General features: G+C 45.9%; 1 protein-coding gene across 27 annotated transcripts in view; it reads left to right on the forward strand.

The window, feature by feature from the left end:
- KCNMA1 (potassium calcium-activated channel subfamily M alpha 1) overlaps positions 1–26,350 on the forward strand; it is a 669,206-nt gene that overhangs the window by 581,016 nt on the left and 61,840 nt on the right. For 23 of the 27 annotated variants that reach the window (XM_036438142.2, XM_045581694.1, XM_045581695.1 and 20 more), the window contains 3 exons: positions 5,924–6,017; positions 19,349–19,472; positions 22,789–23,013. In XM_036438142.2, the coding sequence (XP_036294035.1) occupies positions 5,924–6,017; positions 19,349–19,472; positions 22,789–23,013 (443 nt within the window). Of the gene's footprint in view, positions 1–1,533; positions 1,621–5,923; positions 6,018–19,348; positions 19,473–22,788; positions 23,014–26,350 lie in introns of all 27 variants that reach the window. The other 4 variants (XM_036438116.2, XM_036438124.2, XM_036438126.2 and 1 more) reach the window with 1 other exon arrangement.

The following is a 26,350-nucleotide window of genomic DNA, read 5'->3' on the forward strand; positions in this document are numbered from 1 at the left end:
TTCTTTAACTTACACCTTCTAGGTTTTCCAAATAAATGTACTTTCTATTTCTCAGGTAGAAGCTGTTAAATTATCTTACCTGATAATGTATGTGATAACGCCATGGCTCCCTTCTAAGGGGTCATATACGCTCTATGTTAGAGATATTATTGTTGGCGTTGCTTTTGAGAGGCAGCATCTTTTCATCTTTTCATTAACTGTATAAATAGTCACCGTGATCTTTCAAAAATAGCTTTATGGCTTGATCTTATCAATAATACTGCAACGTGTTTACCCACGTTCTTGGGGATATGTGTTCTCCTAAGGTTGTCAGAGCAGAAACTGTTATTGCAAAGACTCACCCACGCTAGCTCCCCATGATCAGATACCGAGCTGCCCACAGAGCCTCTAGGCATAGAACGTGGCTGTCTTACCTTATTCTCGCTGTGCTTGGCTGCCCAACCTCCCTGACGGGCAGGTGCACATCCTCCGAGGGGACTCATCCTGAAACAGCAGTCAAGTGCTCCTTAACAGGAAGTATCGGACCCAGCACACTGAGTTACTCATCTGGCATTTGTGTTTCTTGTTGCTGCTGATTTTGCTACATGGCTCACACTCTCTCTGGCCTGGTATGTGTGCCAGGCAGCCAGGGTTCTGGGGGTCTGTGATCCTGAGGCAGGAAAATTCCCCCTGTAAAGCATGTGTCATCCTGAGCTCCAGAGCAGGGATCGCTCTAATGTGGCTGCGCTGTAAGACCTTCAGGTTAAGTAGCCCGGACTCCCTGGTGAAAGTCTTAGGCGTCTGTATCAGAGGGAGGACAGGTCAGCCTGGAAGTTCGTCTATTGTGAATTATATACTGACTGCAGTACTATGATTGGTAGGATTTTTCTTGGGGACAAAGTCTGATAAACCCACAGAAATCAAGAAGCACGCTGTTTAAACTGTAGGCCAGCAGTTTTGCCCTCATTGTACCCTCATTCACCTCCTGAAAGACTGAAAGCACACACCCACTCTACAGCGATGTCCCTCATGACACAAGGATAAAGGACACCCCCCTCCCCCTTTCCTAGGACTAGCAAACCCCTCGCATTTAATGCAAGGTAGGCAGCGATATTGCAACCAAGGGCCTGGCCAAGATGAAAACCATAGTCTAACCTTGTGGCTGATGACTCAGAATGTAATGATCGGTCAGGGGGTGCATTTTAGCAGGCTTCCGGAGAGAGGGCTGGCATCTCTCTGCTGACCTAAGTTTTCCAAGTCTGTGTATTCGGAAGGCAGGGGGAACTCCATGCCCTTGGAATTTATTGCACAAATAAGATTATCTTCTGATACGTTATCCCTTCTGACACCAATGACAATAACACAGCAAAAAGAATTTCCAGAAGTCACCAGGGTAAAAGTAAAGAAAACTCTCAATGTAGCTGTAAGGAAGAAACTTGCATTTTAATTCAAAGCTGTCATTCTAGTTCACGTTAAAGCTGGTTTTCAACTTTTCCAATGAAGAACTGCACGAAGGATTAATTTCCGTTTTTTTCTCTCGTTATTGTTTGGCAGTCAAGGCGGAAGCTAGATCGCGCCACCCCAAAGACCCATTTGAGAGCAAGAACACAACTCACAATTCTCAGCTTGTGACCAAGCCAGGTGAAGGAGCCTGGAACCCACCCCAATGTGTTAGCAACTGCCCTGCACCCCTCATGCTTCCTCTTAGCATGCTGAGCTCAGTTGAAGAAGAAAGATGCAGTGCCGTGGATCTCAGCATGCATTGAGCGTTCTGGGCAGCAAAATACCAAAGAGAAAAAAGCCATAAAGAACAATAAATAATAATTAAAACTACCCTCCCGCCAACTCACAGCTCGCTCAAGATTTCAGTCAGGAGCCCTGTTAGCTAGATGTCTTTTACGTTCAAGCCACTCTGCATGCCTCTTACTCTGAGTGATTCCAGTGTGAATATGACATTACTAATGACCTGCTAAGTGTGTGCAGATGTGGGTTTCTCCAGATGTGGTAACTAATAATGTAATGTGGAGATAGCCAGTCAACTCATGTTTATGGGTCCTTTGCCTTTTATTACATTTCTGAGTTTATTTGCTTTGAACTGTTTCTTAACTCCAGCCAACAAACTCACCTTTAAGTCTCAGAGGGCATCATCCCCCCAAACCCTGTTGAGGAAACAGGGAAGAAGGAATGTGCCTCAGGCTGGAGCTGAGCAAAGGGTTCATCGTATATTGGGGGCCCCAATATTGGGGGAAGCTGAAAGTTGAAATCATTGCCCATTTGACTCAAAGGGCCCACAAAGGCATCGGTGAACCTTGATACACTGTTTGCAAGCTGGCTAGGCCAATAAAGAAAGGGATTTCTTAAAAAAAAAAAAAAAAAAAAAAAAATCCAGTAAAATATATGATCATTTTGAACTAAGCCCAGAGTCCTGGCCAGTGTTTCTGGAAGAGACTGCCTTGCTTTTTTGCTTGAAAAAAAACAGAATGACGACGGAAAGTCGAGCAAAATGTTGTTACAGATGTTCTACTCTGTGTTAAGGCTGTTGGAATTACCGCCACATCCTCAATCAATCCCCAGAACGTTGTCTGGAGGTTATGTCACCGAAATAATGAATCCTCTTTAGTCAAGTATAAGCAAACATGTTAAGACATCGTTGTAACTTTAAATTAAAGTCTAGCACCAACCGAGGGATCCTGGCCTCATTAGACTTGCCTGACATTTTTCTAGCACTGAGTCTTCCCGGCTGTAAAACTGTTGGAGGCAGGGCCCGTTAGACGGGCGGGCGCTGGGAAGTTACGGCAGGACATTAAGTGTGATACGTAGGGATGTGCACAAACGAGCCCTCGGATTTTACGGGGACGCGGAGACTGGAGGGAGTTCGGCCCTTATAAAAATTCCACCTTGGATTCCTCAACTTGTTTGTGCTTTAAAGGAGCTGGTAACTCAGGCTCCTTTCACAGATCATATCTTCATGAGGCTTCCACAGCTTGAAGCAGGGAGAGCCGAAGACTGAGGTGTCCCATAATTAAACAGAAAGCAGGCTAACCAGGCGCCTGGGAATGTATGTTGGCAGGAGGTGAATCCACGTGCCTTTCTTAAAAGTATGTAAATTTCAGTCTCCCTTTAAATCCATGTGTATTCCTCTCATGGAGTCATGGAAGCCATGAAATGAGCATTTTATTTTATAGCTTACCTGAAAGTTTTCCTAGATTTGCTTTCTTTAAATATGCAGATACCAGCAGTCAAAGATAGCAATTAAATATGGTTTATACCCTGCTTACGAGAAAGAAGGGGTCACTGCTGCTCTGGTGGGATCTAAGCCATCGGTAACAGTCTTGGTTGCACGGCGCTCGTGTTTAAGCTGGGGACCTTTCCCCGTCTCTTCAAGGAGCGGGTCTGCCTTTCCAGGCCGTGAGCGCAGGAGAAAACCTCTGAACACGGGCTTCATTGAAGAGAACAAACCCCATTTTAAATGGCATCTCTCTGCTGACCTAATCCTTCGTGCAGTTCTTCATTGGAAAAGTTGAAAACCAGCTTTAACGTGAACTAGAATGACAGCTTTGAATGATATCTTAACATGTTTGCTTATACTTGACACTGTAAGGAAGAAACTTACAGAATGATCTTTCTGACTTGCAATGAAAATAAATAGTGTCCTTGCATGGAAGGAGGCATAACGTTAGCAGCAGAACGGGGTTTCTCCCCGGAGCTAGCTAACAGGTATCAACTTGCAAGTCTTCCTTCCCTCTGAGCATCACTGCAGGTAAACAGACAGTGACAAGGTGCCAGGAGAATGGGCTCTTCACCAAAGAGGGCTATTGGTTGTGGGCCCAGTGCAACCGGGAAGACAAACATTAAGCAAAAGAATCCCACAGAAATGCCAGCGAGTGTAACTTCTGTTCAGGTCGCAACCAATATGGACAAAACCATGGCAACCTCTGGCGGCTTTGAGTCAAGTTAGCCATAGTGGACTACGGTTATCTTGGTTCGATATTTCATTTGAACCATTGAAAGGCTCATGTGATAGAGAAGGAAAGAACTTTCATCCCCAGGAGTCTGAAGGCCACGCACACACGTTATTTAGTCTGGCATGCACTCTACTAATCTAGGTCCCCCATAAGTGGTCCACGTTAAAGGGTGACCTTGTATTTCCAGTGGAGTCCATGTACGACTTTCTGTATCTCCCCCAACAGCCCCCACCCCCCCAAGCACACATTCTCTCTTTCTATCTGTTTCCTTGCCTTTCTGCCCCATTATTGCCTGGGATGCCTGGCCCTGTCTTGTGAAAGCAAGATGAATTCAGGTCAAGCTCAGAGTGCCTGTTTGCTCGCCGAGAGATGCATATCAACCCTAAGTGATTTTTTTCTATACCATTTATGTGGCTGGTATTTCTTCCCTTTAATCTTTTAAGTGCTGTTTAGTCTCGGTGTGATTTGCTGTGGATACTCATTTCCGATAAGATGCGATATCCTCCCAGCCTGGGGCCCTAAGTGACTGATATGGTCGCAGCCTGAGCACGGGCCTCCGGGGGGATGGGGCGGGGGACAGAGCGAGCGGTTCTGTGGGCATTTACAGGTGCTTCCTTGCCTGCTTTTCTTCTGGAGTAGCTCTCAGTTTGAACCACGTTCTTGTTCCCTTACTCTGTGTCAGCCAGAAGTTAGACAACCTTAGGCTGGCAGTGGAATGGGGACGGGGTGCCAAGTGGGATACCTTGAGGCAGGTCCAGAAGGTCGTTGAATGACCGTAATCTCTTATGGAACCATGTGTCCTACATGACACGCTAAATGTACTCGGGGTCTTCAGGGAAGTGCCATGTAATGCATGTGCTGAGATGGGTCTTTCTGGGTAAGATCAAGTAGCAGAGGTGACAGTTTCTTTCCACCCCATGACTTGTATGCCATTAACATACGCCACGCATCTTTCCATGTCATCCCTGCTAATATTTCTCTTCTTAGCTTTAAGGTAACTGCTGTGCACTCCGGGTTTCGGGGTGCTTCCTCCCCCCTCTGTGGTGCAGTCAACTATGCAAACTTCGAGGATCCTACTTTTCCTTCTTGCCGTTACAGCTTGAGCCTGGATTGTGGGGGTGGAGAGAGGGGGACTAGGATTTTCCCGCCGATGCCCTTGGGGGCCGGGCCGGGTGTGCATCTGCTAATTTATCAGGCAACTCTCCTAAAAAGAAGCATGGTGCAGGCTGATACCTCTGCAAAGCTTGTGAGCGGGTGTCTTTGGGCAAAGGCAGCGGAGTGTGCTGTGTTGTGTGTGAGCCAGGCTTCACATTGCTTCGCGCTCTGTGTTGCTTAGACATTCGGGAAACAGCCTTTGGTTTCCAAACCCCTGTGCTCCCTCCTTCCCTGCCCCTCACCACGTCATCAGAGACATCATTCAACGGCAACCTCCTCCTTGGTTTGGGGGCCCTTCTCCTCCCCGGCTCTCCAACCTTGCAGCCCGGTCCCAACTGTCCTGATAGATTAGGAAAGTTTTCCATGTGTGCATCCCCCCTTTTGGGGCAGTGGAGGCACCAGGGCTGAGCGGGTTTCGGATTTTGGTTGCAAGAAAACCCATTCGATTACCCAGCAAAGCAAAGTACCCAAAAGGACCTCTTGAGAGTAATGATTGTGTACCCCCGTCGAAAGCACTGTATTTTGTATGCGGGTAAATCACAACTTCCTTTCTTTTTTTTCTTTTTTTATGGCAGGGTGCGTACAAACGGTTGTAGTCTGTTTCAAGTGCATGTTCAAACACTGGCGTGTAAGGAGGTGGCTCTCGCCCCCTCTATGCTGGCTTCTCGGACTAACACGGGGGTCTCTGTCACTGGGTCGAAAAGGCAGCCCCAATTCCTAGTGCGTGACTGAGCTGTGCGTGTGTGTGTCCTTTGCTACCTTGCCTGTGTTGCACAGTCTGCCCTCGCCCTGTCCGTAATCTCATGAGCTGCCTGTATTTCTAGTTGAAGATGAGCAGCCCTCGACGCTGTCACCCAAAAAAAAGCAGCGGAATGGAGGCATGCGGAACTCCCCCGGCTCCTCGCCCAAGCTGATGAGGTAAGGAGAGGGACCCCAGGCCTGGGGGGCGGGGGTGTTCCCTCTAGCTCCTCCCCTCCCTTTCTCATCAGCTCCCCACCAGCCCAGGCCCAGTGCGGCCCTTCACAGCAGGCCGGAGCCAGGGAGGGATGGGGTCTGAGATGGCTTCTCAAAGGCTGGAATATTTATTCCGTCAGCTTGTCAGCAGTTAATGATAGAGCTGAAAAAACCCTGTCATGAAAAACAGTTGGAAAAGCTGTTTGAAAAATACACAGGCTCTAAAGGCGGAGCTGTCACCAGGTCCTGTCCACATGTTGCTCCTAACCAGCAGTGGCACTAATGACGGCGGCAACCAATCGGGGAACGTGTGGGCCAGCTCGCCTCCGGCTAGCCTTTCTGCTGGGGGCCCTGGGAGGAGGCTGTCTGTACTGAGGGCCATATGTGCGATGTATCATCACAATCAAAAAGGAACCTGAAGATTACCCCCCTTTCATCCTGTCGCCTGGAATCAAATTTCTGTTAATTGATTTTGACTGATAAAAAAAAAAGTCCAATAATCTGTGGACTTGCCAAAGCAAAGTTCAAAAGTAATCCTGTTCAGCTCAGACCAAAAGCAGTATTAATTATGAAATACAGTGTATGCTTTCTCTCTCTCTCTCTCTCTCTCTCTCTCTCTCTCTCTCTCTCTCCCCTCTTTCCCTATTTCCCCCCCCCATCCCTTCTGTTCCTCTCTCTCCTTTCTCTTCCCTCTCCTCCCCTTTCCTTTCCTCCCCTTTCCTCTTCTCCCCTCCCCTCCCCTTGCTTTCTTCCTATCTTGACTATGGAAATAGAAAGTAAAATCAAATTTCAGCCTGTTCCTCATCTTGGCCTCTGTCTTTTATCCTTTCTTTTTTGTCTTCATCTGCCAATCTCAGTGCTTATTGCCCTCAATGCCCTCGCTCTCTCACCTCTCAGAGCAGCAGGGTGATCTCCCACTGGCACTGCTCTCCCTAAGTGGTCACATCATGGATACCCACCATTGCTACAATACTTTCTTCTTTTCATTTGCCTGGAGCACTCTTCTCTCTTTGGTTATTGGACAGATGGTGATTTTTCTCTCCTCACCCCCCTCCCCTGCCCCCTTATCCACCACATTCACATCTTCCTGGCCCTCCCCAAGCACCTTTCTGGGACTGAGATGGGCAGTCTCCTCCATGCCCTTGAGGACACAAGGTCCCATGGGGTACTCACTGGCCCATTGCCACCATCTCTTCCTGTGAGATGTTTCCTCACGGGTCCTCTGCCCTTCCCTCTGCTCAGTCTTGCTGGGGTCTTACTGATCTACACGTTGGTTTGCAGTTTATGAGGAGGAATGAAATGCGCCAACCGCCAAGCTTCTCATTGTGAAGCCAGACGTCCTGCTAGCATCCTTTCCCAGTCCCTCATCTGTAGGTAATCGCCTTATCTAATGCTAATAGTTTTATCCATTTAACGTAGAGAAAAGCCCAGGCGTTCTCTCGTGCCTAAATTTAGAGAAGCAAATAATAAATAAATGAAGAGAAGTGTCTGAAAAATCTGAAACCTTTGGAGCCAAATTCCCTGTCCCTGTTTGCTATGTAAAGGACGGCTTATTTCTTTGATCTCGAGTAATAATAATTCTGAGGAGTTATACTGTTTTCATATGCTTCAAAGCTGTGTCAAAGTTTTGCTGCTTAAGGGTCCTTCTTTATTCTGCTGGCTCTTGGGTGCCGAGATGACAGGCCCTCTGTACGGCGTGGAAGCTTTTTTAAGTCGTAGCCTTCAGCAAAACATGAAATTACCAAATCCAGGGTAACATATTTCTACACAAATGCCTTTCCTGTAGATATATTATACCATATATATTAAATACTTTAGTGTTCCACGCTACATTTTATGTGCAATAGAAAGTGATGGCTTGAGGTAGCCTGGAGGGGACTTTTCTTCCACCAGTAGAAAAAGCCAGTGTATACCGGATCAAGTACGGTTTTTACAGGACTTTCTGCCCGAAGGCCTTTGTAAATAAGTAATGATCAACAGATTGGCTGTGGGTTTTTGAAAAGCATGCCTATGTCAGTTTGCATGATGGGGGAGGATTTTCAAAGTGGGGCTTGCTTTCATTGCCTGTCGGCGAGGGGCCGAGGGAGGCAGTCAGCCCCGGCCAGCGCTGTCTGTTCTGCGCTGTGTCGGGGCTGCTCACCGTGGGCAGGCGTGAGCGGAGGCTCGCCACGGTGCAGAGCTCACGTGTCCGGTGCAGGTGTCAGGGCTCCTGTCACCCGGTGCTGATCCCCACTGCCACGCTGGTCCTGGAACGGGCTGTCCCATGACCAGCCAGAAAGTCTCACCCGTCCATTACGTGTGAGTGCCAGGTGCTCTCCTGACCCTGCTGAGGGGCAAGGACAGATGCTAACCCCTCTCTGTTTCTCATCACTCTGTGGGCATGGAGACCACAGGCTTGCTCGGGTTGGGGTATCTGGGCCTGGCTGCCAGGGCCTGTGGTCACTACATCCCTCTTGTTGATTGAGAGAAACAGGGACTCATGCAGCCAGTCCCCCCTCCCTCTCTCACCCCCCAATCTCTCTAAAGTCTCCCTTTCTATTTTATAAAAGACAGGACTTCCAGGTCCTGTTCCTTATGATCTTGAAAACCCCATTCAGGAAGCGAAGGGCGTACTGAAGTGGGCTTTTTGACATGCCATGGGCTTTTTGGGGGCGTGCCGTCTGAGCAGAATTCCTGCGTGTGGGCAGGTTTCAGGGGCCGACGGGCCAGGACAGCAGTAACTCCAGGAGAAGCCACAGAGTCCAGATGGGTGAGGGTGGGATTTAATTCACCCCCGTGGCTCCTGCAAGTAAAACAGGCCCCTGGCTGGGCCTCCGCACTCATGGGTCTCCGTCTCCCTTTGCCCTGGTATCAGACCCACCCTGATTTTTAAGGGTCATTTATTGCTCTCCGCCATCAGTAGGTGAACAGCCTTGTTTGTGTGTCTGGATCAGACAGGATGTTTTTGAGTCGTCCTGACAGAAAACAACTCTCACAGTCAGACTGTGCCAAATGGCCAATGTCTGTGCTCCCAGCCAGGGGTTCCTGTGTCATCACAGGCGACCTTTAGCTTCACAGCCCCCGGGAGAGAGGGCCATTGAGGTTCCCGGAATCCTGGTACTCCCCGTCCTTGCTGGTCTCTCCACATGGACGGATTTTAGGAGCTGCTCTGGCTTTCCTGCACACGCCAAGCACCCACGGCTCCTCAGACCTCCTGGCTGGTGGGCTGTGCCTGTAAGGATAGCTGGGATTCTTCAATTGTAAGGCCTCCCAGGCAAGAACTTTGTGTCTAAATAACTAAGTCAAGGGCTCTTAATTTGAGGGTCTCACAAGCCCCACTGAAGAGCCAATGAAAACCCTCCAGCAGGTCTCCCCAGGGAGAAAGAGGGACACTGGGCACTATTTTGCCTACAGCTGCAGCGGCTTCACAGATTCCCAACCCCCGTGCCCAGGTTACAGCCACAGGCAGTTCTTCCCTGTCCTTCTTCTCAGATGCTTCTTATGCTGAGAATACTTCTCATGTGAGCGGATAGAGGCCCTGTTTGGACTCTCATGCCCTGTCCTCAGATGGAACCCACCCAGGCTGTGCATTCTGGCCGACTGCTTCTAGCCTTTTCTCAGATTTGTTTCCATCCTGCCGGTGCTCAGTGAAAGCCTGATGCATTCAGGTGTGTGGAGGGTCTATGAGGTGCAAAGGAAGATGGATTAAGGTTGGTGTCCACCTGAAAACGCTAGTTTCATGGAGGAGACAGATCAGCCTATACAGCAAAATAGAGGAGGAGCAGTTTGGATAGCTACCAGCATGGGCCCCAAGAACATAGAGCTGATGTCACCTCTGAGCCTGTGTGTGTGTGTGTGTGTGTGTGTGCCTGTGTGTGTGTGTGTGTGTGTGTGTGTGTGAAGAAGGTTCCATTTAACCAGATCCTGAGTGAGGAGGAGAACTCTCTATAGATGATATTACCTACCCTATGCATTGTTTACCCGGTGCCACTCATCCTTCCAAGAGCATCATGCTTGTGAACTCGCTGAATCCCAACTACAGCTCCAGAAGGAGGAATTACCCCCCCCCCTTATAGATGGAGAAGCTGAGTCACAGCTGTAAGGTCTAGTAAAATCCAGGAAGTCATAGCTAATGAGGAAGAGTTGAACCCATATTATTAACTTCCAAGTCCATGTTATTAACTCCTTCACTATTGGTCCCAATGGAGGGCAGAGGGAAAGTGCTCAGGCCACAGAAAGTGGCTTGGTGAACCCTGGAGCACTCACTCCCATCGTAGGTGCTGGGGAAGCCTCACAGGGGTTTGAGGAGGCAGTGCCCTAACTTGTGTTTGGAAGGGTCACTGGTCGCCTCTCAAAGAGACCACAGAGACACGTGGTACATGAATACAGAGGTATGAAGGGAAGGCCCAGCCCACCCAGTCTCTGCCAAGGTCCTGGGGGCACCAAACCACACCGGGCCTGCTGTAGAACATGGACAGGAAGCAGCTACATGGTCTTCCCAAGGACCCACATAACATGAGCATCCCTGATGTCAGCTCTCGTTATTCCCATTTCCCCGGGAGCTAGGGAATTTTGAGAAAGATCGAGAAGCCTGGGCTGTGAGGATTTATGCACCATGGGTTGGCCAAAGTCATAGTCCCCAGCTGGGCCAGTAAGGATTATGAACGACCCAAAAACAGAAAAATTGAATACTGTGAGGGAGCTTCATGTCATGAGACTGAGAAAATATTAGACATTCGTTTCCTGAATGGGAAGAGAACTGTGATTTGAGGGAAACAGATCATCCTCTTGGGCATTTACTAATCATTAAGTGAAATAAACTCATCTGCTTGCTAAGTCCCATTCTCTCTCCTTTGACTCTTACCTTCCATGGGTCTCTCTGTTAGGACTGGCGGCTTGACGGGTTTAGTAAGAGAAGAAGGCAGAGTGGCCTGAGCCCAGTCAGAGTTGGGGGCAGAATAAAGAAGGGATGCAGGGATAGCAGGGCTAAGTAAATTTACCTCTTAACGCACAAACAAATAGGAAATCGGGGCTGGAGAAGAAAGAAATAGTGGATCTCATCATGCAAGACTTGGTGGGTGTGACGCAGGACCTGGGCATGTGGCACGCTCAGCGGAGGTGGTCATCCTGTTCTCTCTTTCCCAGAGCATCTTGTGCACACTCCTCTAGGACTGAGGACATGTCAGTCCCCCCCAGATCTCTCCCCAACACAAAGGCAGTAATTCCCTTCTCCCTTGGAGAATGGAGGCTGCCCAACAAGAGGTGACACATTAGGTGGCCATAGTTCTTGATTGTTTACCTGTTAGGTAGAAAAAATAATGTAACTAGGGTGAAAAGGACTCTAGTTTGGGCAGAGTGGATAGATCCTGGCGTGAAGGTGTTTCCAAGGTGACTCCAAAGATGGTCACCTGGTGTGAGATGAGGGCAGGGATGGTGGGCAGCCATTACTCAGGAGAGACAATTGAAGGAGGATCCTTGCAACATAGTAGCAAATACTGTATCCCCAGAAACAAAGTGCACCCCAGAATGAGGCAGACCACTTATGCTGCTGAAAACCCAATAGGAGCCCCTTTGAGGTGACACCTGAGATCTTCTCCAGTCTCCTGTAGCCAGCACCACCAGAGACTCCAGGACATTCTATTCGAGGACTCTGTCACTAACTGCTGTGTTGCCTTCTATGGAGTGGAAGAAGGGACCTTGAGGAAACAAAAGTATTGCATTTTACAACAACTAATATTTTATTTGCTTTTTATGTTTCTTTGCTAATTGGCTCATTGATATGGAGATCAGCAAGAGAGAATCATTCATGCAGTATCCTCGTAGCGATACCCATCAAGTGTTGACACAAATTTTCCAGTTCTAGAGAGTCACAGGGAAGGCCACCTGGAGCTGCTTTGGTCACCAGTCCTATCAGTTGCATTTGAGTAGGAGCGTCAGGACTGAAGTGAGGTATATGTGGCTCCTCCTTAAATTGTGCTCCTAAGCCTTCGCTTGCTTCACTCGAGCCCTGGCCTTGCTGAATAGAACCATGGACTTCCAGTCTGCATTTTGCCAACAGTGGCCAACCTTGTTAGGACTGACTCACCTCATAATTTCTCCGTCTGGGCAAAGCTTTACAGCAATGGCTCTCAAGCTTAAGCGTGTGTAGGGATCATAGAGCATCTTGTTAAAGCAGAGCTTCACCCGGTCAGTCTGGGCTGGGCCGGGGAATTGGCATTTCTCTTAAGCTCCCAAGCGATGCTGATGCGGCTGGTGTGGGGAAAACACCTCGAGAACCACTGCTTACGTGAGTCAGGACAGCGAGAGCAGCCTTCAGTGACAGGGCCTCCTCCCAGGAGTGTCCAGTCTTGGCGTTGGAGCACTAAATAGTTACTTAATTAAGAACACCTGTCTTGACCACTATTGGTCATCAGACGCGAGTCCTCCTTGCTGACAGTCACAGGCCCTGGCTCCAGGCACACTCCAGGCAGCCTGGCTTGTTTCAGACATTCCAGAGTCTCCCTTCAGATCACAAAGCCCTACTTCAGATGCAGTCCCTGTAAAGGGAAAAGTAGTGCAAGATCCTTGTTGTTCTCAGAAAGAATTGTCGCAAGATATCAAAGGTGAGTGGGAGCTCATGGGACACATTTTCTGATCTCCATAAAAAGCCAGATGAGTTTACATCGACTCGTTAAAAAGTGTTCAGAGGGTAGAAATTATTTATTAGCTCCTCTTGCTAGTTGGTTATTTATTGAGCATCTACTGTGTCTTCTGCTGGGCTCTGGAAATACATTAAAGAGTGAAATAGGGATTTGCTGCCTTCAAAGGGGCACCACCTAAAGGGTGAGGCTGACATGCAGACATTATCTCCAGAGAAGGGTGGCTCACTTTTTTAGGAGCTACAGGAAGGGAGACAACTAGGAGGGCAGCTTCAGGCAGAACATTTGAAGCAAATTTTGAGGCCTCGAAATGTCCTTATAGTGCCTGACGTAATATACATTCAATTAAACTAGTGTTTGCCCCTGGCCAGTGTGGCTAAGTGGTTGAGCATGGACCCATGAACCTGGAGGTCACAGTTCAATTCCTGGTCAGTGCACATGCCTGGTTGCAGGTTCAATCCCCAGTGGGGGGCGTGCAGGAGGCAGCCAGTCAAAGATTCTCTCTCATCATTAATGTTTCTGTCTCCCTCCCTCTCCCTTATTCTCTGAAATAAAAAAGGTATTTAAAACAAACAAACAAAAAACTACTATTTGCCATTTGAATGAAAAGCCTGAGAAATTTGCCCTTTTCCCAAACCTGCATTCCCCAGGTAGACTACCACAGCGTGGGCCCCAGTCTAAACGGGATGCTTGTTCCGGCAGGAATGGTCTTATGTGATGAGAAATGAGGTCCAGAAACTCAAGTGACAGAAAGGACACCATTTTAAATCAATCTGGTTGTTTTTTTCTTTCATAACTTTTTGTTTGTTTGATGTCTCTTACTTTAATGTAAATTTCTGAAACCCAGCATAGAACCCACTGCCACAGAAAACAAAAACCTGGGCTTTGCTTTATTTGCCTGTAAGGGAAACTTTAAAATATAACAGCCTCCTCACAGCAGGTTTTCTAGAAAAAGGATTTGTGGTTTTGCTCTAGGCTGTTGTCTCCAAGGCAAGCTTTCTGGGGTTTCTGCTGAAGCCGGGCATTTAGTTCACTTCCTGAGATTAATTGATGGCAAGTGGCATTCCTTGCTCCGCAAAACCTCAAAACAGTAATCTCTTCTTCTTTATTTAAAGTCGGGCATGCTTAAGTGTATTATTTATTTATTTACTTATTTATTTGCTTAATTTTAGCTGTGGACTTTGTACATGTGAGCTGAGATTCAAGTATAGATATGAAACATATAGAAATGAAACATCCTTATTTGCTTTAAAATATATAGTATTCCTAAAGGGAGCCTTCAGACTTTGGAACAGGCAAAAGCTCCCCCTTCCTGACTGATTATGGAGGCTCCCCTGACAAGCGCTCATGGGGCCATTCCCCACCGATTATTCCTGCCAGCTGTGCGTTTCATAAATTCTCACCGTGCTGGTCTTCCTGTCTTTGCAACTTAGGGCAGGCACAGTGGCCTAGGGCACTGCCAAGGAGAGTGAACAAGGTCCAGCCGCCTCCTGCAAGTGAGAGGGGCTGGATGGGGGCACACTGGCTTTCAGTCAGGAGACTTCTCAATCCAAAGCCTTGCCTGTCCGCCCACTACTCCCTGTGCCACCTTAGCCACAATACTTACCCTCTGTTTCTCTCACATACAAACGTGCATGACAGGACTTTACTCGTTTAATCCTCAAGCTGAACCCATTAAGAGATGACGGTGATTGATACTCCCATTTTACAGGTGAAAAAAGTGAGGCAAGGTACACTGTAGCAAGTAGGAGATGAGCTAAGACTAGAAGACAGTGCTGGAGCCATTATGCTACATTGTCTCTGAGGAAATAAGTGTTTTCTGGTCCTACAGGGTATCTATCCCCAAACCACTCCCTTTGGCAAGAGACTCTTGGTTCTACTGAACAAATAAACTGGCAAGAGTCTGGGTTTCCTCTTTTTGTTGAGTTGGGCTCTCATGGGTATTGCTCTTCAAATTTGGGTGTAAGCTAAAGACCAGAGAGAAGTTCCCACTTGGGTAGAGTAGACCTAAGTATGTATGAATGGTGGGTTATGGTGGTGAGGACAAGGGCACAGGCCTGAGCTCTTTGAGTAAGATATTGTATCAATACATATTTGGTGTATTTCATTGGTAAACTGATGATAGGATGCTCTACTCCCTTAACTGAACAGGTGAGACTAAGAGGCAAGAAGGGCAGCCAGGGCCATCAGTGGGGTGATACTGGACACATCGGAGTTTTCTAGGGCTGCCATAGTGACGTATCATAGACTGGGTACCATAACAAAATATTTTCTCATGGTTCTGGAATCTGGAAGCCCTCGGTCGAGATGCTGACTGTGTTGGTTCCTTCAGGCCTTGGACAAAGGGTCTGTGCCAGGTTGCTCTTCTTGGCTTGTAGACAGCTCTCTTATCCCCAAGTCTTCAAATTGTCTACCCTTCATAGATGTCTATGTCAAAATTTCCTCTTATAAGGACACCAGTTATATGGGATGCAGACTTACCCTAATGCCCTCTTTTAATTTAACTACCTTTTTAAAGACTACACCTCAAAATGCCATCACAGTCTGAGGTGCTGGGGTTAGGAATTGAACATACAGACTTTGTGGGGGAAGCAATTCAGCCCTTAACAATTCAGACCTATTTAGCAGCAGATATATCTCACCTCATGGGGTTTCTATTACCCTAAAATAAGGCATACACATTGATTAAGTAGTAAGTAACCAATGAGACATGAGTTCATGCATTGTAGGGAATTTGGGATTACCTTGTGAATTGAGAAAATACATAAAATAATTAGAATGTGAAAGGCAGTGTCTCTTACTCGTTCTGGGGTCCATCCAGCTAAGTATTAATTATGGAGTTGTCTGAGAGCCTGTGAAAATCATTCTCTTCACCATTTTGTTAACCTTCCATGCTGGATGCTTGGTTCGGGGATGCTTCTGTTGGTCCTCTTTTCCATGTGCAACAAACTCCAGTTCCTCTCCTGGTCCTGACCTTGTCAGTGTTGGCTGTGCTCAGTGGCAAATGCTTGGACTTGCTTCTATGGATACACTTCCAAAACCTCAATTTAGATATAGAAGTTCCGCTTTGTTCCAACAACTTTTCTTTGCTTGCTCAAGGCCCTTGGTTTGTCGATGCCCAATAGTGGTTCAATATTTCAAAATCCTCCTAGCCACCCCTTTGCCTAACAAAAGCACACTGCTTCATACCTTTAAGGTCTTCTGGGCTTACCCAACCTCTGTCATAAAACACTCTATATCACCAGCTCCTCTGGAATGTCTCAAGTGGTGAGAAATCCACTACTTGAGAAGCATCTCATTTCGCTTTTGAAAAAGCTTCACTTTTTATAATATTTCTCCTTTTTGGAAACTTGGTGTTTGTTCTACCCATAGCATGCATTGTTTGTCGTCTGCTCTCGGTCAGTCATACTCAATCAGTTGATCCATCCTCACTGGATCATCATTCATATCTGTGGACAGCTAGTGTGCCTGGCCGGAGTCCACTATACCCCAGGTTAGGTAATACCATAGCTGACATCTATGGTATTAGGTGCCATTTTTTTTTTTTTAATTTGGGTCTCAATTCTCTGAGATGGTCTTAATGGCTACTAATGGATCAACAATTAAAATACGCTGAGAGTCCTTCCACCTTCCAGAGCATAGGTCAAATGTTACCTTTCCCATGGAGCCTTCCTTAATGTTATTCAAATGCCAGGCAATTAACAGCTTTGCTCTTGGTGTTCTCCTACCACCTTGTACATTGCTTTGCTATGACACTTACCACGGTGGGCCACACTATTGATTGGCATTTTCTCTGTTATGTACGACCCTGTCTTTGATGAGGGACTGTGTCCTGTCATTAGATTGTCTTAGATTCCTGGCTCAGAACAGGAGATTTATGTTTATTTGGTTGCTCTGCTGAGTCAAGAAACAAAAGTTCAGATCCCAGGTGCCATGGCTGGTCAGAAAATGAAATACATTTGTTCTGGGAAGTTTTTGGTGGTTCTTGGATTCAACCCTTTGAGGAAAATTCTAGATGCTTATCTTTAAATGAGCTAGGCCAGACAAAAGACATGTAGGGAGACAGTGCTGAGACCTCCTAGGTGCTTCTGATGTCCCATTGCCACCCAGCTTGCAGCCCTGGTGTCAAATTATACCTGCTGCCCCCAACTCTCACCCCCGTTAGTGAGTCCTGTCATTAAAAAGCTGTCTTTTTTCCTCTCATTGAGGAGTAATTGATCATAAGGCTTATTTATCTACTTTTCTAAGATGGGGTTGGAGCCCAGTATTTCCAAGGAATGATTTCTTCCCAGAAAGAGGAAGAAATATGATGTGTATCCTCTCTCCTAAGACACATATTGTCATAAAGGAATTTGTCATTGGTGTGCTTATTGGGTACCTTTTAATTCTGAATGCATTGAGGGTGGGTCTTAGACTTTCCTGAGATAATCTTCCTTCTCCAACCAGTAAACTGGACTCTTTATGTTCAGGTCAACTTTATTAAAATCCTCTTTTAAGAGTTCATTCTGCTCATTTTCTCAAGCCTTTTTGCTATGGTGGTCTCTGCCCATCTACTTATCCCAGAGAATAGATGAAAATAGAACAACAAGAGGCCCACTGCATGATAAATTTGTGCAAAAGGCTTTTCTTTCTTTGGCTTCCAGCACTGGTTTTCCTTTGGCACCCAGGTCCCAGGCCTTCGTTCTGGCAAAAGTCTGCCATCTTCATCTTTGCTGCAGTTGGAGTACTGCTCCTGTAGATCCCTTTGCCCCTGCCCTCCCTCTCATAGCAAGTGTCCTGCCCCACCCTACCATTCAGCACCTGGAGCAGCTGGGTGGCCACCATCTTTGACCTTCTAATTTGTATATTCTCTCCTGATTGGCTGGTAGACATAGTAGAGTGATGGTTAATTTGCATGTTTCTCTTTTCTTAGTTACATATTCTTCAAGGTCAAAAAATTCAAACTTTGCTCTTGCCCTAATCTCTTTTTATCAGAAACTGCCTTTTTATTTTATCATTTTTGACTGAGTTCAGTATCTGAAAGGTGACCAGGTGGTTTATAACATCTCAAGACCTCTCAAATACCCATCTCAAATAGCCACTTGAGATGCTATTCCAAGGGGTGGGGAGTGTTCTTCTCCTTTAGGACCCTACATGTCAATTCCTATCATAATTTAATATGTTCGTTGGAGATAACTTTGCAGGGTTCCTTCATATGGTTGGTGTCATTTGGCACAGCCTGGAAACAAATTCTCAGAAATAAATAAATCCAGTCAGAGCTTTCTCATCCTAAGTTGGGGGTGGGAGGCTGAGATGGTCATGATGGTCATCCTGAAAGTGTAACTGTAGGTCTGTGGACCATGTAGGAGGGATGGCTACCCCACGGTCTGCATTGTGAACATGTAAGTGAGAAGTGTCAGGAAAAGTTCAGAGGGAGAAATAATGTCAACTAAATAAAGGTCACCCTTTGATGTTTGAATAGATTACTTAAAAAGTAAAATCACTTTATAGTAAATATCTAGAATGTAAACCTACTTATATTTTAGTTCTTGAATGGACATTATTGTTCAGGAAAAACAGCTCCACTGCAGGGATGCCTAGGACATTGTTCCAATTATAGTGGTCACTGTTTTGGCAAACCAAATGACCCAGACCAAACCTGAGGCACAGAACCACTATTGGAGACAGAACCTGAACGCAGTTATTGCCCAACACTTAGGAGTATGTTTCTTATGCTGCAAATTCGTTAGACCTGCCCGGTTCTATTGCAATGCTTAAGGATGCCGGTGTGTCTGCCAATCTATTGGAGGGGAGGATTCTGTAAAAGCCTTCTCCTTTTCCACTAGTAACAAGGCAAGAGAGGGTGAATGCAGCCCTAAGAATTCAAAACAAGTGTATTAAGATGCGTCTGAACTTGAGGCTCTCATGCAGGGATGCTGCAGCTGGGAGGTGAAGGTGGGGTGGGGGGAGCCCCATTGGACAGTTAGTGCAAATGCAGTTGTCAAGGCAAGGAGAGAGAGTGTTGCTTAGTATTGCAATTATGTATTCCAGATGTGGGCATTTGGTAGTCAGTCTGCTCTGAAGTGACATGCTGCTGAATCTTTAAAGGGCTTCAGCCGGGGAGAGCAAAATCTGATTGGGCAAATTGCTAAAATATTTAAAGTGCAGCCTGTTAAAGCTTTTACTGCGAAGAGAATCACGTCAGAAGTTGTAGTCAGAAAGAACGAGTAATTGGCTTTCCATCCTCATGCCAGTCAGTCAGCATTGAAACCCTGTTCCTGTTCCTTCCTCTTCATTGCCAATGCCAATGCTAACAAGGAACTGTGTGTGTGTGTGTGTGTGTGTGTGTGTCCGCGCTCACTGGAGAAATTGGGTATCTGGTCAAATGAGAGGAGGACCAAGAGTGACCTCTTCATAAAAAGGGAGACCAAATCTACAAAATAATGTGGAGTCCATTGTAGCAAAGGGGAGTAGGAGAGGACGGCAGAATCATTACCTGACAAAGGTCTCCTGCACTCCCAGGTGCTGGTGGTTTGAGGTAGTTGTCTTTCAAAGGATGGGTTTGCAAGCACAAAAATGGCTCTCAGTGACAACCATGTTCTCTGCATCCTTCATCTCCTCCACATGGAACTCAGGGGCACTTTCCATTTATAATTTATCATATTTCCCACTTCGGCTTTCCTGTCCTTTTCTCCCCAGGCATGACCCCTTGTTAATTCCCGGCAATGATCAGATCGACAACATGGACTCCAACGTGAAGAAGTACGACTCTACTGGGATGTTTCACTGGTGCGCTCCCAAGGAGATAGAGAAAGTCATCCTGGTGAGTGACAGACTGCGAATTGATGCTGCCTGCTTCTGTTCCCAAGCTACGTTCATTAGGGCAGTGGTTTCTCTGACTGCAGAGTGGGATAACTCAGCCCCTGGTGCTAATTACTTTGAATAATTAAAATGCAGGACACATATTGAAGCAGCTAGGACTCTCATAAGAACATGAACCAAGAGTAGAATTTCCTATCTCTGAATATTTATGGAGTCATTACAATAGGATCACATGCTTCTGAAAGGCATCATGGGAAAATTTATGTACCCTCACTTCTGTGGGTGTGGCTCCAGGGCCAGAGCCTGCATGTGCTTTTTAGCAGCCGCACGGACATGGACAAGTCACTTGACCTCCTTGCACTTCAGTTGTCTTATCTGTAAGAAAATGTGATGGGGATGACCATAACTCATAAGGTTGTAGTGAAAATTAAAGCCCAAAATATAACTCAACAGAGCTACCTATTATTATCATTACTACTGTTAAATGCCATGAAAAAATCTGAATACTGCCTGTATTGTTATGTACATATCACAGTAGTTTGTGTGCATGTAGATAATAGATCTGCATATTTGTGATCCTTCTTAGCACAGAGTGTAGACAGGTAGAGTGCTGAAGATGACAAATAGTGCTGCTCATGAGATGGCCTCTATCTTAAGGAAGTTATAATCTAATTGGAGAGAAAACATAAAATATAACCATGAAACAATACATTTAAAGCTAGATGGGTAGAGGCACAAAGTGCTATTCAAATTTCAGGGAGAAGCCTGGCATGCATTTCAGCGTCCAGGAAGTCTTATTGGATATAAACAGGTTGTGCTTCCAGGGGTTTGAGGCCATTAAGGACCCCAGTTTCAGTAGGGCTGTGAAGCATGCGAAGCAGACACAGGATGCTCACATGAATCATTTCTCCAGTGTGTCTTACAACTGGCAGAATCAGATTCTGTAGGGCTGAGTACTTTTACAAGGTACTCCAGGTAGAATACCTTGATCTAAGTTTCTGGGGTCAGCATCTGTCCCCGCGCCACTCTGCTAACTGGTGCCTTCCCCACCTCCCTATTCTAGATGCCTTGCTCCCTCCTCTGGACCCAGTTTAGATTCCTCAGGCTTGTTGAAGGGAGCTAGCTCCCAGGTGATCTTGTCAATTCAAAATAATTAGGAGCCCCATCACAGCACCTTACAGTCTAGTTGACCCTCTGCTGGTGGTACCCAGGCACACACACTTTCTTGCAGCCAAGATAATCAACTCTAGGTCTACCCCATGAGGTGGTGATGCAGGCTGTGACTCCCAGTGGGTCCCCCTTGGCCACAGTTTATGAAACATTTCTTACAGCTGGTGTCTTAGGTGCTCCTGTGCTATTACAGAGGGAAACCAATAATAGCAACAGCCCCTATTTTAGTCTAACGATCAGGGAGTAAAAGCTAGCTTCTTCCCCTCCTTGGGGGTTACTATAATAACCCTGACATTGTCATGAATTGCAATATTGGCATTTAAACAATCAATACACGGGTCAGTTCTAGGGATTAAGTGGAGCAGAGTTTGATATGTGCGGTGGACATTAATATGCCTCCCCCAAAGCATTATAAGCCACGTGGGGCTACTCAGGCATTCAGTGGGTGTACAGGCAGGCAGGCACGATGGGAGGTGTTGGGCCAGAAAGAGAGGCAGACAAAGGCCCACAGATGGCCTTCGTGTGTTGTTCTCTTTGCCAACAGTGAGTGAAACCACCAGCAGTGGCTAACATGACATTTCCCGGGAAGCTGATGTCCTCTTCTGATGTGGGTCATTTGGTTCTTTCATTTGCCTTCTTTGTAGATTCAGGACAGGGGTTGGGAAAGACAAAGGTTGTTGTTCCTCTTGTCATTCTTGCTCTAGATCTTTTTAATGATTTTGGGGGGAATCTTCCTCTGGTAACTACACAGGTGAGCCACTCCAGGCATGCTGCTGGAGACACCAAGGTTGCAGTGGACAGGGGTCAGTTGTAAAGGGTCATATAATAACTAATTTAGGTTTTGTTGAGCACACGTTCTCTGTCACAGCTAATCAACTTTGCCATTACAATGTGAAAACAACCATTGGCAAGACCTAGATGAGTAAAATCTGTGTTGTAATAAAATTTTATTGGAGTTTGAATTTCATATAATTTTCACATATTGTGAAATATTCTCCTTTTGTTTTTTTCCCCAACCATTTTAAAATATAGAAATCAATCTTAGCTTACCAGCCTTGGCCATACAAAAGTTGGTGGTGGGCCAAATTTGGCCTGTGGGCCATAGTTTGCTAATCCCTGGCTTAGGATATTCTTTTCTACCTGTTGATGCAATGATGTACTTAGAATCTCACGGAGGAGTCTAGGACTAAGAACTCACATTTCTTGAGACCAACATAGGATTTGACTATTTTATTCTTATCTCAGCAAGAGAGGCAGAAAACATAGTGCTCTCGCTCTCTCTCTTTTTAAACACTCACCAGAGGATATGATTTTTTTAAATTGATTTTGAGAGAGAGAGAGAGAGAGAGAGAGAGAGAGAGAGAGAGAGAGAGACAACATTGATTGGTTGCTTCCCACACACGCCAGTCCAGAGATCAAATCCGCAACCTAAGTATATGCCCTGACCAGAAACCAAACCTGCAATCTCTTGGTGTACAGACTGACCCTCCAATCAATGGATCTACCTGGCCAAGGCAAAAACACAGCTTATTTTATCAACAATTTTATAGAAACTAAGTCTTTCCTTTCCAAATAACATAAATATCACTGTTTCCTCTGACTTCCCCCCGGAAAACCATTAAGAAAGATCTGCTCATAGGCATGTATTACATATCTTTTATAAAAAATATAGTGGTATATGCAGGTATATGTTTCAATATGTTTAGTATACCTAGTGTGCTAGATACATACACACTCAAATTATAAATATATATAGCATTGTTGAGATAAAAATTATAGCATATAAAATAACATAGTAAGCACTCAACAAGTGCTTGCTGTGTGTGTTTACTCTATCCTTTACATTCATGATTTTTTAGTTATTTTTTAAATATGTTTTTATTGATTTCAGAGAGGAAGGGAGAGAGAAATAAAAACATCAGTTATGAGAGAAAATCATTGATTGGCTGCCTTCTGCAAGCCCCACACTTGGAATTGAGCTTGCAACTTGGGCATGTGCCCTGACTGGGAATTGAAACATGATTTGAACACGGTTTATAGGTTGATGCTCAACCACCAAACCATGCCAACCAGGTGAATTCTTTTAGTTCTTACCACAACCCGAGGAGGTCTTCTCTCAGATGTCCATGCACTTCTCCCTGCTGCAGACTCGAAGTGAAGCCGCCATGACTGTCCTGAGTGGCCACGTGGTGGTCTGCATCTTTGGCGATGTCAGCTCAGCCCTGATTGGCCTCCGGAACCTGGTGATGCCACTCCGCGCCAGCAACTTTCATTACCATGAGCTCAAGCACATCGTGTTCGTGGGCTCCATTGAGTACCTCAAGCGGGAATGGGAGACGCTTCACAACTTCCCCAAAGTGTCCATATTGCCTGTAAGTCCAAGGTCACATTATTGATGGTGGGGTTTTTTAAATTCCTTTCATACACAAAAAATCCCACATGGATATAATAGTTGGAGCTTTGATCACGCCTCTGCTTCTTTATATGGTTATGGGCCTGAGGATTCAGCCCTTCCTCTATGCTCTGTCTAGGAATATCCAAACCCTGGGGGACCTTATTAAAAGGAATTTGCAGCCCAGTTCAGTTGCTCCACAGACATGAAGTTTAGCTGGTATCAAATGTATTAACCATGTCAGTGTCTAAACACTCTCTCATGCTTACCCAATCCCAGTGCTGTTCAATAGCATGATGCTTAGAGCAGACTTTACTTATGGAGCTATTTATATCATTTTATTTATGGGGGAATCTTTATTTTATCACATTCTGTTCTTAGTTAAATTATTTAACAGAGCTCTTCATTTATTTTTGCTCTATGAAAGCCGACCCCTTCTGCTGACCAGCCTTGCTCCCTCACTCATTTAGCAGTCCTCTGTGTTTCCCTGGATTTGTGTGTGTGCCTGTGATATTCTTTTTGTTGTTGTTGTTTATTTATGTACTAGAGGCTTGGTACACAAGTTTGTGCACTGGGTGGGGACTTCTGGATGGCCTGCAGGGATCAGGTCAAAAGCTGCAGTTCAATGTTACCTACAGCTCATTTCTGCTGCTCCCACTCATTCTGGCCCCACTGTGCCTTTGTGGGCTCTCTCCCAGTCATCCCAATCAGGAGAGCTTCTCGGTGCTGCAGCAAAGTTCACCAGCTGTGAGCTCTGCATCTGGCACCCTCCTGCGGGGAGTGGCCTGTGGGATCAGGCTGAAAATGGCTCTCTGACATCCCTCAAGGGGTCCTGGATTGCAAGAGGCTGCAGGGCAGGTTGAAGGACCCCACCACTGCACAATTGGGCAGGGGAAAGATCTTGGGAGGGGTCCAGAGTGTGTCCAGCCCATCTCGCTCAGTCCCCATTGGTCGGATCCAACAGCAAGATAACCTAAGGTTGCCTGCCCCCTGGTGGTCAGTGCATGTCATAGCCAGCAGTTGAGCTGCCTTAGCATATCATTAGCATATTACAGTTTGATAGGTTGAACAGTCAACTGGTCACTGGATGACCTGACGCTTAGCATATTGGGCTTTTATTACAAAGGATTTTATCCTCACCTGAAGAGATTTTCTTCCATTGATTTCCAACAGAGTGGAAGGAAGGGAGGGAGAGAGAGAAAAAAAAGAAACATCAATGTGAGAGAGAAACATCAATTGATTGCCAAGTGCTCATATCCCAACTGGTGCTGGAGATGGAACTGCAACCCAGATACATGCCCTGACTGACCGGAGTGGAACCTGGGAACTTCTGCTGCTTGGGGATGGTGCTCTAAACCACTGAGCCACACAGGCCAGGCAACCTATGATAGTACTGATTATGAAACACTGCTACCCAAATCTAGAAAAAGGAAAATTTGCTACTTAACAACTTAGTGTGAGGACAGGGTGTACATAATCTGTGAGTCCTAGAACTACTTTTCTAATTATTAATCAATATATTTGCCATAAATGTTAAAAATTATTGTACATTTCAACATTTGATACAGTTCTCTATGTCATGCATTCATACAAATAGCACTTGTCTGCCACACATTTTTCTTAGAAGTTCACATCCCTGGAATTGAGGAACATGAGTTTGATGCTTCATTTTAGGGGGGTATGTTTTTTCCCACTTATGGAACTGAAATTCATTATTTCTATCATCAGTTTCCAGAACCTCAAAAATAGAAAAGAAAAAACAACAACAACGAAGAAATATAATTAAATAAATATGTAATAAACTACCCACAAATAATATGCATTAGCAGCCACCATGTGGCCTTACATATGCCTGGCAGAATAGGTATTCCATAAATACTTAAAAATGGGAGAAAAATATAGACAGATATCTTTTGGATGCTGGGCCAAAAACTCACTGTCTTAGTAAACACGTGTAATTAAAAATAGTCACCTGCAGAAAACCAGTCATGCACGCTGAAGAGTGTAAACAGATACACAGCTTGTGAATTTCAGACATTGATTAGATTCTGTTTTTTCATGACTATCTTCCTCTGTGGGCTCTTACATGCAGGGCCCTGGGAGTGCATGGACTAGGGTCTAAAAGCACCTTGTGAGGAATTTATTATGTTGCTGGGTTATATGAGTCTGTGTATATGTAATATTTGGGGTGTGTGTGTGTGTGTGTGTGTGTGGTGTGGGTGGTTGTGTGTGTGTGTGTGTTTCCTTTTGCTCACTCTTGTACACATCCACCCACCTGCATGCATTTATATGAATGAGCTTTTATATTTGCAGGTCCTTTTCAGACACTCCACAATTTAGCATACTCAAATACCACGTATTTGTACAAAATGGCCCTTCTCTGTCTGCATATATTTCACTGTTTAAACATTGCCTCACAGAGAGGGCCAGCCCGGAGAAACACAGAGGGTTTTATGTATGCCAATTGTATTTCTTGAATTTTGAAATCAGGCGTGTACAGCTGTTCAGGGATTGTCCTATGTCACAATTTACTGCTGATTCCGCACATGGTGAAAATTAAAGGAATATGGATGCAGGTGGTTGGGGCTTATGCACTGACACAGTAACTCAGGAAGCTGGTCTAACTTCTTTTGTACCAAGAGATCCCCGGAGGAGAGGGGACTTCCTTCCCCTTCTCTCAAAAGATGAGGCTCCAGCGTTTGGAATGAGTAGCTCCTCAGCCCCTCAGGACTGAATGCCTCTCCCTCCTTTGCTCTGCCTTGTAGCTGAGAAGAGAATCATGAATGACACAGGTCATAAAAGAGGCCTTGATGTCCACAACCAAGTTCAATCTTCTCAAGGCCCCCTTTCCAAGAAGGAGAACTAGAGAAAGGTACCCAGAGATACAAGGTGGTTGGCAAACTCTGGCCCTACACAGTCCATAGGTGCAGGCAAAGCAGAGGCTGGATGGCAGCTGGAGAACCAAGGAGGCTGGGGCTGGGTGTGGATTCCAGAGAGGTGTCCCTGGGCACTCAGCCACGGATGGCCTGCTGAGGCCTACTGCGACTCCTGAGGACACAGAGCAAGTGGGTCCATGTCCCTCACCTGTGGTGGCCTTCCTGGTCTCTCTGTCATCATCTCCCTGATCTGTCCTCCCCTCCCCACTATTTTATTGTTTCAGGATATTAAAAAATCCTGTTTTCTGCTTTATTTATTTTTAATTACACTAGGAATATACAAACACATCTTCATTATAAAAATATCAAGCGATACAGAAGTATGTAAAATCAAAACCAAACTTTTCCTTTCACCCCAATCTTATTCTCCTCCCCAGTGGT

Source organism: Pipistrellus kuhlii, unplaced genomic scaffold (genome assembly GCF_014108245.1).
Source record: "Pipistrellus kuhlii isolate mPipKuh1 unplaced genomic scaffold, mPipKuh1.p scaffold_m20_p_15, whole genome shotgun sequence".
Taxonomy (NCBI): Eukaryota; Metazoa; Chordata; class Mammalia; order Chiroptera; family Vespertilionidae; genus Pipistrellus; species Pipistrellus kuhlii.